General features: G+C 39.7%; 1 protein-coding gene across 1 annotated transcript in view; it reads right to left on the reverse strand.

Moving 5' to 3' along the window:
* LOC124017645 (contactin-3-like) overlaps positions 1–16002 on the reverse strand; it is a 59679-nt gene that overhangs the window by 32873 nt on the left and 10804 nt on the right. The window contains exons 2-3 of the mRNA XM_046332909.1: positions 8392–8532; positions 1225–1357 (exon numbers count right to left, since the gene is read on the reverse strand). Coding sequence (XP_046188865.1) covers positions 1225–1357; positions 8392–8446 — 188 coding nt within the window. The 5' untranslated portion in view covers positions 8447–8532. The remainder of the gene's footprint in view (positions 1–1224; positions 1358–8391; positions 8533–16002) is intronic.

Raw genomic sequence — 16002 nt, forward strand, 5'->3', positions numbered from 1 at the left:
CGTGGAGAAACCCGTTGGCTGTACCGCCCTGGATAGCGTTTTCCCAGTAAGCCATGTCTCCGTAAAGCAGAGAACGTTGCAGTCTCTGATATCCCTCTGGAATGCCACCCTTGCTCGGATTTCATCAACCTTGTTGTCGAGAGACTGGACATTGGCAAGAAGAATACTGGGAAGTGGTGCGCGATGTGCCCTTTTTCGGAGTCTGACCAGAACACCGCCGCGTTTCCCTCTTTTTCGGAGTCGTTTCCTTGGGTCGCTGCATGCGATCCATTCCGTTGTCCTGTTTGTAAGGCAGAACACAGGATCCGCGTCGCGGAAAACATATTCTTGGTCGTACTGATGGTGAGTTGACGCTGATCTTATATTCAGTAGTTCTTCTCGACTGTATGTAATGAAACCTAAGATGACCTGGGGTACTAATGTAAGAAATAACACGTAAAAAAACAAAAAACTGCATAGTTTCCTAGGAACGCGAAGCGAGGCGGCCATCTCAGTCGGCGCCGGAACTACATAGACTGTGATTATTATTATTTGACCATACTGGTCATTTATGAACATTTGAACATCTTGGCCATGTTCTGTTATAATCTCCACCCGGCACAGCCAGAAGAGGACTGGCCACCTCTCATAGCCTGGTTCCTCTCTAGGTTTTTTGCTAGGTTTTGGCCTTTCTAGGGAGTTTTTCCTAGCCAACGTGCTTCAACACCTGCATTGCTTGCTGTTTTGGGTTTTGGGCTGGGTTTCTGTACAGCACTTTGAGATATCAGCTGATGTACGAAGAGCTATATAAATTAATTTGATTTGATTGGATTATTTTCAGATTTCGTTATTGACAAATGGATTCGAAAAGTACAGTAAAGGTCAAATGCACATAAAATTAACAGTGTAATCTTTGAACTCAATCTTGTTTCAGGTGAATGGCTTTTGCTCTAATCTTTGTTCTTAGAAGTTCCCTAAAATCTCCAAACTGTTCCCATTCAATTGCTACCATGGACATGCACATGCTTCTTAAATTATTTATTTGAAAAAGCTTTCAATTTGGCCCTGTTCATATAGGCAAATTCCCCATCGTGTAAAGGGTTAAAGTAACCTGTGGTAAAATGTGAGATATCATAAAATATGTTTCCATTTATCTCATTAAGACTAACCTGGATTAAAAAAGTTAAATGTACACTCTATATACCCTGCCAAAACCAAACTTGAAGTAACAGTGACAGCTGGTACCTGTAGAAGGGAGGTGGATGTCCCTGGGCCTCACAGCTGAACACCACCTCTCTGATGGTCTCAGTGGGGTGGACGGGAAACACCACACTGCCTGGTTGTTTGGTGAACACAGGCCTCAGCAGGACGTTGTTTCCTGCCAGGAGGAGAAACAGCAACATTATCTAGAAGGAGGGATGGTCTGAATGGGGGGGGAGAATAAAGCCGTGATGTAGCCCACCAGCCTGAAAAAGTACCTGTTATTATGATTTTTGACCTAAATTATCATCATTTGGCTATTTGTCTGTTGTCCTATTTCACAGTCACCGGTTACAGAATAGTTAAGTGGAATGGCCCATCAATTAAAACATGCACTTGAAACCCCCCCCCCCACACCTGTTAGAGTTCCATATCAATCTTGGCATGAAAACTGGCAGAAATGAATTTGAATTTAGTAGGGCCCTGAGCAAAAGAGAAAAGCTGCTGACAAAACTGTACCACCACGTACAATAGTCGGTGTGGCACTCATTTCTAAACGACACTGCATGGAGGGCATCATGTTTGTCCACTACGGTATGTCACTAATCCCATATAAATGATCTCTCTCATGGATGATGCACATTAAACAAAGTGTTGAAACAAATGCCACAACAACTTTGGGAGTAAGATGGTATTTTTTGAACCCAAAAGCTTTTGCTTGCAAAATTAGGTAGATGTGGAAGAAAATGTTTTTGGAAACAAATAATGTGAAGGAACCAGTTATGCCATGTTTTATGAAATTCTGCACCTCGAGAGAAATACTGAAATAACTGAAATGGAGCTATAGCCCGCATATGTGCTATAGCCCGCATCAACACAATTAGCAGCTCATAAAAATGATTTCCTTACAGAAGATTGAGGCAAAGAGAGTGTGCTGAATAAAGGACAGCAGATTAACAGTTTTTGTACTTGGTATATCAGGGCTGTATTGTACCTTAAAACGTGAAGTCTACGAATGTAAATAGCCTACAGTCCCCGGTTATCTCTTAAAAACCATGAGTGGGTTTGACAGTGCAATTAACATGAGTTGAAAAAATATATATTTTGATGTAGGAATAACATGACATTCTTTCCATAGTTACATAAATATATTTCAATGCCATCTCTTACATAAATGTATTAATGCATAATGCTCTGTTAACGCTGACACAACAAAGAAAATGGGGCGTCTACCGTGTTCTACTATGACATTTCATTTTTAGCTCATTAGTAAAGCACTATTGAGTGAATGTAACTGCTGCAAAGATCTACAGGATCTGAACAGCAAAGGAATGACCTGTGGGACTATGGCAGACAACACTTCTTTGAAATAAACATGTCTCTTTCCTCTAGGAAGGAGAATACATTTGCCTTTCTGAGGATACATTTGCATTTTCTCAGAACAGCAGAAAGGTAAGAACACTAGGTAATTTGTGGGGAAGAGATACTGTATTCCAGTCTCAGGGTGTTCAGGTTTATTCCCGGACTCAGAATAACTCTCAGAGAGAGAATGCTGTTTGACGGGGATCTTGTGTGCACCGATTGTTCTTCTCCTCAAGGATAAACACGTTTGAGAAAGTTACACAAAATGGAAGACAGCCTAATTATAGTCTTTGTTAGATAAGCCTTGTTCCCTGAAGCAGAGCTGAAGTTGATTGATTACCAGAGGACACTTCTTACAGAGAGCTCCATACAAGCACAAACACATACTGTACACAAACACGTAACCATGTAAGCCCCCGGTGAACATAATCATGAAATGAATCGACATTTGCTACAGAGGGAGTGAGTGAACGTGTTGATAAATGACTTGGCTAATCGATGCACACATGTTGCCTCAAGAGGACAGAGATGAAAAAAACACAGAGAATACACACTCAGAGTACAGTAGCTGTAAAACGTAAAAGATGCATCCTGCTTCACCATTAGAATGAAGCATCTAGACACTCATGTGTGATATGTTAACAATTAACACAAGTCCTCCAATTGGGGAGAGGATGATAGGAATATAATACAAATATTTAAATAATAAAAAGGGAGTAATGCTATCTGCTATCTGATAGAATTTTAATTCCATCAATCAATCAATCTATCAAATGTATTTATAAAGCCCTTTTTACATCAGCCGTTGTCACTATACAGAAACCCAGCCTAAAACCCCAAACAGCAAGCAATACAGATGTAGAAGCACGGTGGCTAGGAAAAACTCCCTAGAAAGGCAGGAACCTAGGAAGAAACCTAGAGAGGAACCAGGCTCTGGGGTGTGGCCAGTCCTCTTCTGGCTGTGCCGGGTGGAGATTATAACAGTACATGGCCAAGATGTTCAAACATTCATAGATGGCCAACAGGGGCAAATAATAATAGTGCTTGTAGAGGGTGCAAAGCTATCTACAAATGTCTATCTATCCCTTGAAATGTTTTTTATCCTTTTTTATTTTTATAAACTAGATATTTACATATGCATCATTGCATGCATAAGTTTACTCATAGTGAAGAAAAAAAACACATGCAGGCACCAACAACCCCACTGAGCCATCTATAAAAAAGCAAGTATCAGCCTCTTATAACCTTGACACTTACCCTGTTCTCTTAATCAATCCCAAAGTGGTTTCAGAGTGCAAAGTTAACTCAATTTCTATTCATTTAAATGGGAAATTAATCAGCGTAACTAATATGAGTCTTAACAGGTATGCCCAAGCTGAACCGAGCTGATCTTTGGCAACGCCATGGCAACCGTTCTGAAGAATAACTGTGGGATAATGAGATGGGATGGGATTGAGTTCTCGGGGCTGTGCCTGGGGGGTTAGTCCAAAGTGATGCAAACTCTGTGAAACTTCCCCGTTGCCCAACGGGAATTTATGTAGTAACTCAGTAGGGAGGTAGGAATAATTTCAATCTTGCTTTCTGGTAACAAAGAAAAACAAAAAGTAAAAAGTGCTGTGTTCCAGCATTGTTTGACATGGATAACGTTTTTTGGGGGGATTTTGAGAAATAAGAATACTATTTAGGGGCTAAAACCAGTCATTCTTTAAAAGGAAGTTACAGTGCATTTCTAAAGGTAGACAGGCTCAGAATACTTACGGGAAGTTTACTGCACAATGCCCCTAGACAGAGACAGAGGTCATTACGAAACTTTATTTTTTCTAAAGCTAGCATCCCTCATATCTCTCACCTGCTGCAAGATGATGATATGTGGCGGGGCTGAGGGCCAGAGACTACACAAGACCGGCATCAGCACAGGGGGAGAGCAAAAGGGTGCTTTGGAGGGCTGAAATATAAACTAATCTCAAATTCAATACGGGCTGACAGCAAATGAATTCAGTGAGCTTACCTCAGCATGAATAAACAGCCACATGGGAAGTCGACTGTGGGGGAGGTATTGGTAGTTTGTGAGGTCCCCAATCCATTCGCTTCAGCTTTGGGTTTTATGCATCAAATAAAAAAGCCAATCTTGCTTTTTAAAGCATCTCTTCCCTCTGTCCCGACAGATAAGATTCACCCTAAATGTCTCTCATTGAGGGGTTCCAAATGTTATTCTGAGGATATAGGAAGGTTGGGGTGGGATGTAGGAATTAGAGGTTCAGGGCAGTCTACCTGTACTGGAGACATTTGGGGCCAATTTCCTGAGGCCTTCACACAAACAACAAAATAATAAAACTTAATTATGATATTAACTTTAGCTAACAAGTGGAAGGAATAGAAGATGTAATGTGGGGGGGATAACAGATACTGTATCATGTGGATCGAATGACAGATATCATGTGGATGGAATGACAGATATCATGTGTTTACATGCTTGTCACGTGTGATTGCATTTTCACATTGATATCCAAATCACTCACGCACACCATACAGAATTTTATAAAAGGAAATAGGGCCCATATACAGTATGTAATAGGAAGTCAATTATATTCTGGGAATATGCTATCAATACTTAATACTATGTTCTTTGGGGGAAAGAAAACATTGATCAAATCCATCTCTGCACAAGGAATGACAATTTAAAGCGTTGTTGATTTGCTCCATTAAATGTCTATATAAAGTCAAAAACATATGGCTGCTGAGAATGCCATTTGTCATCTAATTACTGTAATAACCCTACCTTTTCATCTCCTACGTTGCTAAGAGGGTTATTTGTCATCTATGAGTTGCCGTGGTCTATACTAATAGTAACATTTATCATTGTTTATTACTGTATATGTCAAAACATACTCCAAGAATGCATGATTATACTATTTGGGGATTTAATTTTGTGGTTTGACAGCAGAGTATATAGTTTTATGGATTCCTTGTCTTTTGCTTGATAAATGGCCTAAGAAAAATCTGAAATAAATTGTTGCTTTATAGGAAAGAAAAGTTGGATGAGGACCGATGGAAAAGTGTTGTACAACTTCCTCATCAGCTTTGGACTAAACAAAAGGAATGTGTCCAATAGGGAGAATGATTTTACATTGCATTTCCTACTGAACACGACCCGGGACTACACACCACGTGGCCATGGTCAAATCTCACTGTGTGTATTACAGACCTGCATTTAAATAGTAAAAAATACTTTGTGTATGATTGAGCCTGTCTGGAGTGCCAGATGGGTGAAGTTTACACTTATGGTACTATTCCATTGGTTCCATGGCTCCAGGCAAGCACGCTCAATGAAAGAAGACAAATACCATTGTAATCAAGAGTGGTGTGCAATCCTAGAGCACCATGCTATAATGACAGTGAACAATGACAAACTTAACAACTCTTAACATTCATATGGGTGAGTAGTTAAGGTGCCATTGTGAGTATTGTTGTGACTATTTGAGTATTCTGGGTATTGTTGTGACTATTTGAGTATTGTGAGTATTGTTGTAATTATTAGAGCGGCCTTAAAAGCACAATATTTAGAAATTGCTTCGCCATTACCTGATTGCTAAAGTTCTCTCATGTTCACCTAATTTCAGTTTATGTGACAAAACAAGCAATGTATAGTATAGAGAATCAATGTACAATATAAACTGCTGTGAAATATATTTAACCTTTATTTAGGCAGGAAAGTCTCATTGAGACCAATGTCTCTTGTGCAGCGAAACCCTGCTTCACAAAACAGTAAACAATATAAAGCACATTTTTTATTTTACTAGGCAAGTCAGTTAAGAACAAATTCTTATTTTCAATGACGGACTAGGAAAAGTGGGTTAACTAACTGCCTGTTCAGAACGACAGAGTTGCACCTTGTCAGCTCGGGAGTTTGAACTTGCAGCCTTCCGGTTACTAGTCCAACGCTCTAACCACTAGGCTACCCTGCCGCCCCGAAGTAGTGACATAACTACTTCAAAGACAGGAGTACGAAAAACACAAAAATCCCCAAACACAATTCTAAAAAACACGCACATTCCTCAGAGAAGAGGTCATTTACCAATACTCTGAACCGCGGGAAAGGCACTTGGGGTCCAATTGTAGGGTTTTCTGAAATGTGTGTTTTAAAAGACAACTTATATCGATCCAAATGCCTAGGCATTTATGAGAAGGGACACGCTCAATTTGGGCAGAATTCAATGTATTTAAATCTGTGGAGTTAATATTGTGGGCGCTACATTGCAGTACCTGGCTCACTCTCTCACACTGTGTTCCTGTGCTCAATAGGGCATATGACCTTGAATATTAAAATGCTTATCAAGTCTCTCTTGGAATACTAAAACCTTGCACTTACCCACCTTACTCACTCATTCTGTGCTCCTCTGAAACACAGAGGACAGTTGAAATAGACCTCTCTGAATATTAAAGCTATGCTAGCTTTATTTCCCACCATACAGTCTACTTTACAAGCTATAATATTATATCTTATTATCCTGATTCTGTGTTCCTTGAATATCATCTTGATGATTATATTCAACCCCCTAATCATTTCTAAAATGCCCTTCTAGCCAATCAGATTCATTAATTCTGTGGTATAATTCATGTTAATTACAGGTCACGTGCACACAAACAATCAAGTCAGATCAGTTAACTAATTCACGCTTAGATATTTCGCATTTAATTTTAGTCATTTAGCAGACGCTCTTATCCAGAGCGACTTACAGGAGCAATTAGGGTTAAGTGCTTTGCTCAAGGGCACATCGACAGATTGTCCACCTATTCATTCTAACACTCCGAATCGCTAGGCTACCTGCCACCTATAAATCAAATGTGAAACTTTCATAAATCAGAACCTTGCGCACTGCCACTAACAGCTCAAATCTACACTTATTTCTATAAATGTGTGATAAATGAGGGCCTACCTATATGTTTACATCCTAAACCAGGGCATATGTGATACAGTCTAATAGTGAAATGACTAATCCCAAGGTGAGTCACTGTCTCATTAGGTAACCACTGAAGTGCACTGGATATTGTGATGAGTCGCACTAATTGCCGTGTAAGAACATGTGCGCAAGGCTGTTAAGCTCTTTAAAGCTATATTCCGTGATTTAAAAAACAAAATAATGTCAAACACAATTGAACAGCTTTCCAAATCCCTGACTATAGCTTTTTTTTCTAATTGCTCTAAATTCCAGCTGTGAAGGTGAGGGTAGGGGATGGGGGAGGTTGACAGTCTTATTCTCTCTTGAAATGACCAAAGATGTTGGATAATCATCCAGCAATTTAATCTATATTCATCTGGCAGTCAGTATCAAATACTGACATCTACAGGGCTATAGTGTTTGACCCTGCCATTTTGTAAGTGAGAGAAATTAAGCCGCTTCATAGCCTCGTTAAAACAAGATCAATAGCAGGACTCTTGTACTACCAGCGTAGCCTCAATTAGGGTACCAATCGAGCTGTACTTTAAATGAATGACTGTGCACTCAAGCGCTAGATGAGACTTTCTTTTAGACTCACCACCTCGCTTTTCAATGTTTTTTTTCTCTCCAACCAGGATTAACATAAAGAATAAAGAATGGTATCCATTATCCACATCTTAAGGACTTTAAATGTGTCTTCAGGTCAGAACGGTGAATGGAGGATGATGTCTGGGCACTGCCTGAAAGCTTTGCATTGCCTGTCCTATAACACACTAATGCCATATGTTCCCAATGTCAATGCTCCATGCCTTAACATTTATTTTCCCTTGATGATTACGAATAAAAAAGGATGACAACTTCCAAGCAACATCATTGGCAAGGCTAAAGAATCATTTCTTAAGGCGCTTACCTGCAAGGAACTCCGCAAATGATAGCAGCATCATCAGTTTCCATAGCAACTCCATTTTAACTGTCTCAGGTTAATATAGGCTCACATCCAACCACAGGTGTGCAGAATCCTGGCTTTGTCCTTTCCGGCACCTTTTCTGGCCTTTGGTCGGCACGAAAAGAACAGAGGGGAGGAAAACACGAGGGAAAGAACAGAGGGGAGGAAAACACGAGGGAGAGAGAGAGAGAGAGAGAGAGAGAGAGAGAGAGAGAGAGAGAGAGAGAGAGAGAGAGAGAGAGAGAGAGAGAGAGAGAGAGAGAGAGAGAGAGAGGACATTAGACATTCAGAATCAGTGGCCACTGGCTAGTCACAGTGTTTTATATCACAGGGACAGTAATTGTCCACGTTCCCCAGGCAACCACTCCCAAGACAGAAAAGACAAGAGGAAGATGAAAATCTATTCCATCTGGAAAGTCATAAACCGGTTTTCAAAACTTGTTAAGCATTGGCGCTCGACATTGTCCAGGGCTTGAAATGGTTTAATAGACCCCTGTCTGTGTTTGTGTGCTTCCCATGTGTGCTTCCCAAAATAAATGGCTATTTTGGAAGTACACTTCCCTCCGTATGTCTTGGACAATGAAGCTAAAATGTTGAATTTTTCTTCATGCTCCAGCATTTTGAATTTGAGACCAAAAATGTCAAATGATTTAAGAGTATAGAATGTCACCTTTTACTTGAGTGTATTTTCATACATACTGTATCTGTTTTACTATTTAGAAATGAAAGCACTTCATGTTCCTAGTCCTGCCATTTGAGGGAGTCATAATTATTCACTTATACAGTGCAGGTTATTAAAGTAGTCAAAAGTTTAGTATTTTGTCCCATAATCGTTGCACACAATGTCTACATCAAGCTTGTGACAAAAAAATGTGGATGCATTTACAGCTTGTTTTGGTTGGGTTCCGGATTATGTTTTGCCTAATAGGAAATTAATGGTGAATGTACTGTGCAATTCTTTGGTCACTTTTATTGTCAAATAAAATACCATTTGATTCGTCACATGCAATGAATACAACAGGTGTAGACTTTAGCGTGAAACACTTACAGAGGTAATAATAATAACACAAGAGGAATAAGATACAAAACAATGAAGCTTTATATAGGGAGTATCAGCACCAGATCAATGTTCAGGGGTACAAGGTATTTGAGGTAGATATGTACATGAAGGCAGGGTAAAGTGACTAGGCACAAGGATAGATGATAATGTGTGTGCGGTTGTGTGGCATCAGAATGCGTGTGTGTGTTACGTGTGTGTGCTTATGTAGTGTGTGTGTGTGTGTGTGTGTGTGTGTGTGTGTGTGTGTGTGTGTGTGTGTGTGTGTGTGTGTGTGTGTGTGTGTGTGTGTGTGTGTGTGTGTGTGTGTGTGTGTGTGTGTGTGTGTGTGTGTGTGTGTGTGTGTGTGTGTCCCATCACGCTGTTCCATAAGGTTTATTTCTATCTGTTTTTAAAATTCTTATTCTACTGTTATCTTATGTGGAATAGAGTTCCATGTAGTCATGACTCTATGTAGTACTGTGTGCCTCCCATAGTCTGTTCTGTGTGTGTGTGTGTGTGTGTGTGTGTGTGTGTGTGTGTGTGTGTGTGTGTGTGTGTGTGTGTGTGTGTGTGTGTGTGTGTGTGTGTGTGTGTGTGTGTGTGTGTGTGTGTGTGTGTGTGTGTGTGTGTGTGTGTGTGTGTGTGTGTGTGTGTGTGTGTGTGTGTGTGTGTGTCAGAGTCAGTCCAACATAGGATCAATGCAGATAGTCCGGGTAACCATTTGATTAACAATTTATCAATCTTATGGCTTGGGGGTAGAAGCTGTCTTGGAGCTGATGCTCTGGCACCGGTTTCCGGATGGTAGCAGGGTGAACAGTCTATGGCTTGGGTGGCTGAAGTCTTTGGCAATATTTCGGGCCATCCTCTGACACCGCCTGATATAGAGGTCCTGGATGGCAGGGAGCTCAGCCCCAGTAAGTAAGAATGGAAAATATTTATGATGTGGATGATACAGTGATTATGGATAAGCATGAATTAATCGTGAATGATGATGAGTGAGAAAGTTACAGAACAACAAAGATCATACCCCTGTAAAATGCTAACCTCCTCTGTTATTGTTAATGGTGAGAGAGGTTAGCATGTTTAATTGTAGCCTCTGTAACTTTGTCACTCATCATTATTCATGATTCATTCATGATTTTTCTTAATCATGGCATTATCAAGATTAATTTAGAAATGTTCAGAAATGTATCTACTCACTTGGAAAGAAAATTACTAAAGTCATTGTTCACCATTCAGTACATATTGGGAAAAACAACCCAAAACACAACCAAAACAAACTGCAAATGCATCCAATGAGTTTGTAGAGTCACACGCTTGGTGTAGTCATTGGGTGCTAGGAATATGGGACCAAGTACTAAACCTTTGACTACTTTAATGCACTATAAGTGAATTTGTCCATATCTTATGAATACTTCAAATGGGGGGATATAATCAAATCAAATCAAATCAAATTTATTTGTCACATACACATGGTTAGCAGATGTTAATGCAGTACCATGCAGTAATAACCAACAAGTAATCTAACTAACAATTCCAAAACTACTGTCTTATACACAGTGTAAGGGGATAAAAATATGTACATAAAGATATATGAATGAGTGATGGTACAGAGCAGCATAGGCAAGATACAGTAGATGGTATCGAGTACAGTATATACATATGAGATGAGTAGTGGCTAGTGATACATGTGTTACATAAGGATGCAGTAGCTGATATAGAGTACAGTATATACGTATGCATATGAGATGAATAATGTAGGGTATGTAACATTATATAAGGTAGCATTGTTTAAAGTGGCTAGTGATATATTTTACATCATTTCCCATCAATTACCATTACTAGTGGCTGGAGTTGAGTCAGTGTCAGTGTCAGTGTGTTGGCAGCAGCCACTCAATGTTAGTGGTGGCTGTTTAACAGGCTGATGGCCTTGAGATAGAAGCTGTTTTTCAGTCTCTCGGTCCCAGCTTTGATGCACCTGTACTGACCTCGCCTTCTGGATGATAGCGGGGTGAACAGGCAGTGGCTCGGGTGGTTGTTGTCCTTGATGATCTTTATGGCCTTCCTGTAACATCGGGTGGTGTAGGCGTCCTGGAAGGGCAGGTAGTTTGCCCCCGGTGATGCGTTGTGCAGACCTCACTACCCTCTGGAGAGCCTTACGGTTGTGGGCGGAGCAGTTGCCGTACCAGGCGGTGATACAGCCCGCCAGGATGCTCTCGATTGTGCATCTGTAGAAGTTTGTGAGTGCTTTTGGTGACAAGCCAAATTTCTTCAGCCTCCTGAGGTTGAAGAGGCGCTGCTGCGCCTTCTTCACGATGCTGTCTGTGTGAGTGGACCAATTCAGTTTGTCTGTGATGTGTATGCCGAGGAACTTAAAACTTGCTACCCTCTCCACTACTGTTCCATCGATGTGGATAGGGGGGTGTTCCCTCTGCTGTTTCCTGAAGTCCACAATCATCTCCTTAGTTTTGTTGACGTTGAGTGTAAGGTTATTTTCCTGACACCACACTCTGAGGGCCCTCACCTCCTCCCTGTAGGCCGTCTCGTTGTTGTTGGTAATCAAGCCTACCACTGTTGTGTCGTCCGCAAACTTGATGATTGAGTTGGAGGCGTGCGTGGCCACGCAGTCGTGGGTGAACACGGAGTACAGGAGAGGGCTCAGAACGCACCCTTGTGGGGCCCCAGTGTTGAGGATCAGCGGGGTGGAGATGTTGTTGCCTACCCTCACCACCTGGGGGTGCTTTCATTTTTAAACAGTAAAACAGATATGCATGCAAACACCCTCAAAGAAAGGTGACATTCTGTACTGTTTATGAAACAACATTCTGAAATCCAAAATGTTGGAGTAACTTAAAATGTTTGCTTCACTGTCCAAATACGTAGGGAGGGGAGTGTATTTGATGTGTATTTTGTACCATAACATTTTGTAGTTTCATTCACACAGTCATTTATCTATCTTAGCAAAATGCGAACAAATTGCTTGTGCCAAAATAATTATAATGCATGTTTACAGTAGATGTAGGCCAATGTTCTTTGTATAATCAGGATACTCTTCAAATGAAACATGACAAATATAATAAACCACCATCCTAGCATTTTGAGTTCTGAGCTGGAAGGATTATGCATTTCTAACATAAAGAGCTGACTATCCATGGTGAGAACCATTCTCATTCACTGGCAATTGAATTTCATGTCCTTCTCCTCAAATTAAGTCACAAATAAAGTTGCAATATAATAATATGAACCAGTGTACAACTAACTGATGGTGGTATATGTTTCTATGGATCTATGGATATTGATAATATATCTAAGGTAAGAACAGGCTGATTGTAACATTGAGGTAATTGTAATGGCACAATGTGATCATTTCTAATTTAGTCGATCAATTTGATTAAAGGTCCAATGCAGCCATTTTTGCCTCAATATCAAATCATTTCTGGGTAACAGTGAAGTACGTTAATGTGATTTTTTCCAATTAAAATGGTCAGAAAGAAACAAAATAGCTTCTTAACAAAGAGCAATTTCTCAAACAAGAATGTAGCTGGGGCTGTCTGGGAGTGGTCTGATTGGGAAAGGAAAACTGTTATTGGCAAAGACGTTTGGAACTCTCTTTCTTATTGGTCAATTAACTCAATTTACCACCTGGTAATGTCACCAGGCATGCCAAAACTCCATCTCACCAGATGGTTTTTTCAAACAGCTCTTACACTAAAAGGGCATCATCATTTTCACAATTTCACAGTATTATTCCAACTTCATATTGTGGAAATACATATAAATCACAAGAAAATCACATTTTTGACTGAAATTGGCATTAAATGTTGTGTGTATGATTTGGCTGATTGGCAGTTGAAGCGAGAAATGAATCAAATGGAAAGGGGGAACCGTATTTATTCTGTCTATTAAGTTGGAATCTTAAATGGATATTCAGCGATTTTACATGTTTAGATATTTGTTTCCTTCCCTTGAAATCAGTGAGGAGTGACTGCAATAATTTGTGAAACTAGATGCATGCCAATAATGCTAAAAGTATGTTTGGACTAAAACTCCATGTAAGTCAATCTCCCTTTCTTAGCATGTTATATGTTTGGGTATGACATTTTAAAACATGCTAAACAGGGGAGTGTAAGCACATGGCACCCATAGCTGTGAACAAGGAGTGACTACGTACAGGAAGTGGTCTGAAAAATGCTAATATTAGCATTTGTTTGCAATTGCCATAGACTGTTTTTAAAGTGACAAAACAAATATCTAAATATTTAAAATCACTGAATTATTGCTTTATTTTATTATTATTTTTTTCTCTCTGCATTGTTGGGAAGGGCCCAACATCTTTTGTTTACAAAGCATGTATTTTATTTGAGGCCACAACCTGGAGTCTGTGGTTCAGTTCAACTATAGCCCTGACACATGTTTTTGTAAGAAATGTTGACAAGCTGAATGCACCGAGCTGTCTGTTTAAACTACTAGCACACAGCTTGGACACCCATGCATACCCCACAAGACATGCCACCAGAGGTCTCTTCACAATCTCCAAGTGAAGAATAGACTATGGGAGGGGCACAGTACTACATATATCCATGGCTACATGGAACTCTATTCCACATCAGGTAACTGATGCAAGCAGTAGAATCAGATTTTTAAAAACAGATAAAAATATACCTTATGGAACAGCAGGGACTGTGAAGAGACACACACAGGTACAGACACACACATACGCACACAAACACTAGCACACGCACTCTATAAACACGTGCATTGTAATATTGCTGCATAGCGGTATTATACATTTTGTATTGTAGCTTTGTAGTGGTGTAATAACATTATAGTTGTACTATTTTAGCTTTCGTTTTACAGAAATGCATAACTATGGATACAAAAGTAATTCCGTGTTTCAAAAGTTGGGACATCACAGTGCAGTACAGCAGAGCACAGTGCAGTACACTAAAGCAGAGCAGAGTAGGGTAGAGTTCAGTACAGTGGAGTAGAGTACAGTAGAGTACAGTCGAGTAGAGTTCAGTGCAGTAAAGAAGACTTTAGTTCAGTATAGTAGAGTACACTACAATATAATATACTTTACTGTACTGTACTGTACAATACTCTACTTTTCTTTATTTTACTGTACTAGTGTATTGTAATATACTGTATTCTACTGTGCTCTATTCACTGTACTGTGATATCCAAACTTGTGATAGGTTCAGATTTGGACATCTGGTGTCGGTCGGTGCTCAGTGGGTTAGGATGCTGGTTACGTGGAAGTTGAAAAGTAGTTGAAATTTGGTCAGTCCACCCTGGCCTTGAAGTTAACGTCCACAGATGGACCCAGAAAAAGAGGAGGCTCTTAGGAAGGTGTTAGTAAGAGCTGGGAGAGGTGACATTAATTGAGAGAGAGAGAAAGAGAGGGAGGGGATGTCCAGACACTTAATACTCTTGGCTTGACCATCAGACTACACAAAGACAAAGAAAACAGACATGCTGAACATAGCAGTATGCCAGTGAAAGGGAGACCAGTAGCAGGTGAACCAACTGTGGTTTGTGGCTATTTTAATTTCTCATTGTAGCCAATTCACTTGCAGTAAGTTTTTTTTGGTAATTCCGTTACCAATTGTTACCGGGTTTTAAGCACTTAATAATTAATAAACAAATTGGACATCAGTAAAATCACTATAAGCAATTGGCACATCTACCATTACGTGTTACTTCAGTGAACTAATTATCCTCTCTTCTCATGAGGAAGAGAAATTAGAAAATATATCTTGTTTAGGGAATTACAATATACAAGCCAATATTTCTTAGACTTACAGAAGGTTAAAAAAACATATTAAAAAAAAAGTGTTATTTGGCATGGTTGAAACATTTACATTGTGTTCTGATTTATTTCTGATACCTTTTTGTTTCAAGAAATGAAAGCCTTTACATTATTTTTAAGATGGAAAATGGTTGAAAAATGTATCTATGCCTTCTTTCGCTAAAAATATAGACTCCTAATTTAATATGCTCCTCTGAACTTCCCATAGTGGTGTGGGTCCATATAGAACCCATGGGTCATGGGTCCATATAGAATGTTCCATGCAACCGTCTCTTCAGCCTGCTCAAAAGCCAGCACCCTGTTTCATTGCTACAATACTTGCAGCTATATTTTATGTTGTTTTTGACCATGTGGGGTGCCAATTGTGTAAGTCACACAAATATGGACCAGTCCATTGTATTTAACAGCTCCCTAGCTTTCTCTGAATATAAGGTTTTCCTATTATTTTTTCCCATGGCCCTATATTGACATTTATCCGGACATACAGTAGCCATATAGGTGCAAAATCCTTGCAAAGTGGTAAGCTTGAGAGGTTACTCATGAGGCATTAATTTAAATGACCATCAACAAAATGGTCAACAGGAAGTATTCTAGATTGTGCCTTTAATGAGGAAAAGAAAACACATATCATTGGCTATTCAACAAGCATTCAGAAATATTTTTTAGAGAGGGAAAGTAAAAAATAAAATAAAAAGATGGTGCAATGGCTGAGCAGCCAGTAATAGAC

The sequence above is a fragment of the Oncorhynchus gorbuscha genome, linkage group LG03 (genome assembly GCF_021184085.1).
Source record: "Oncorhynchus gorbuscha isolate QuinsamMale2020 ecotype Even-year linkage group LG03, OgorEven_v1.0, whole genome shotgun sequence".
Taxonomy (NCBI): domain Eukaryota; kingdom Metazoa; phylum Chordata; class Actinopteri; order Salmoniformes; family Salmonidae; genus Oncorhynchus; species Oncorhynchus gorbuscha.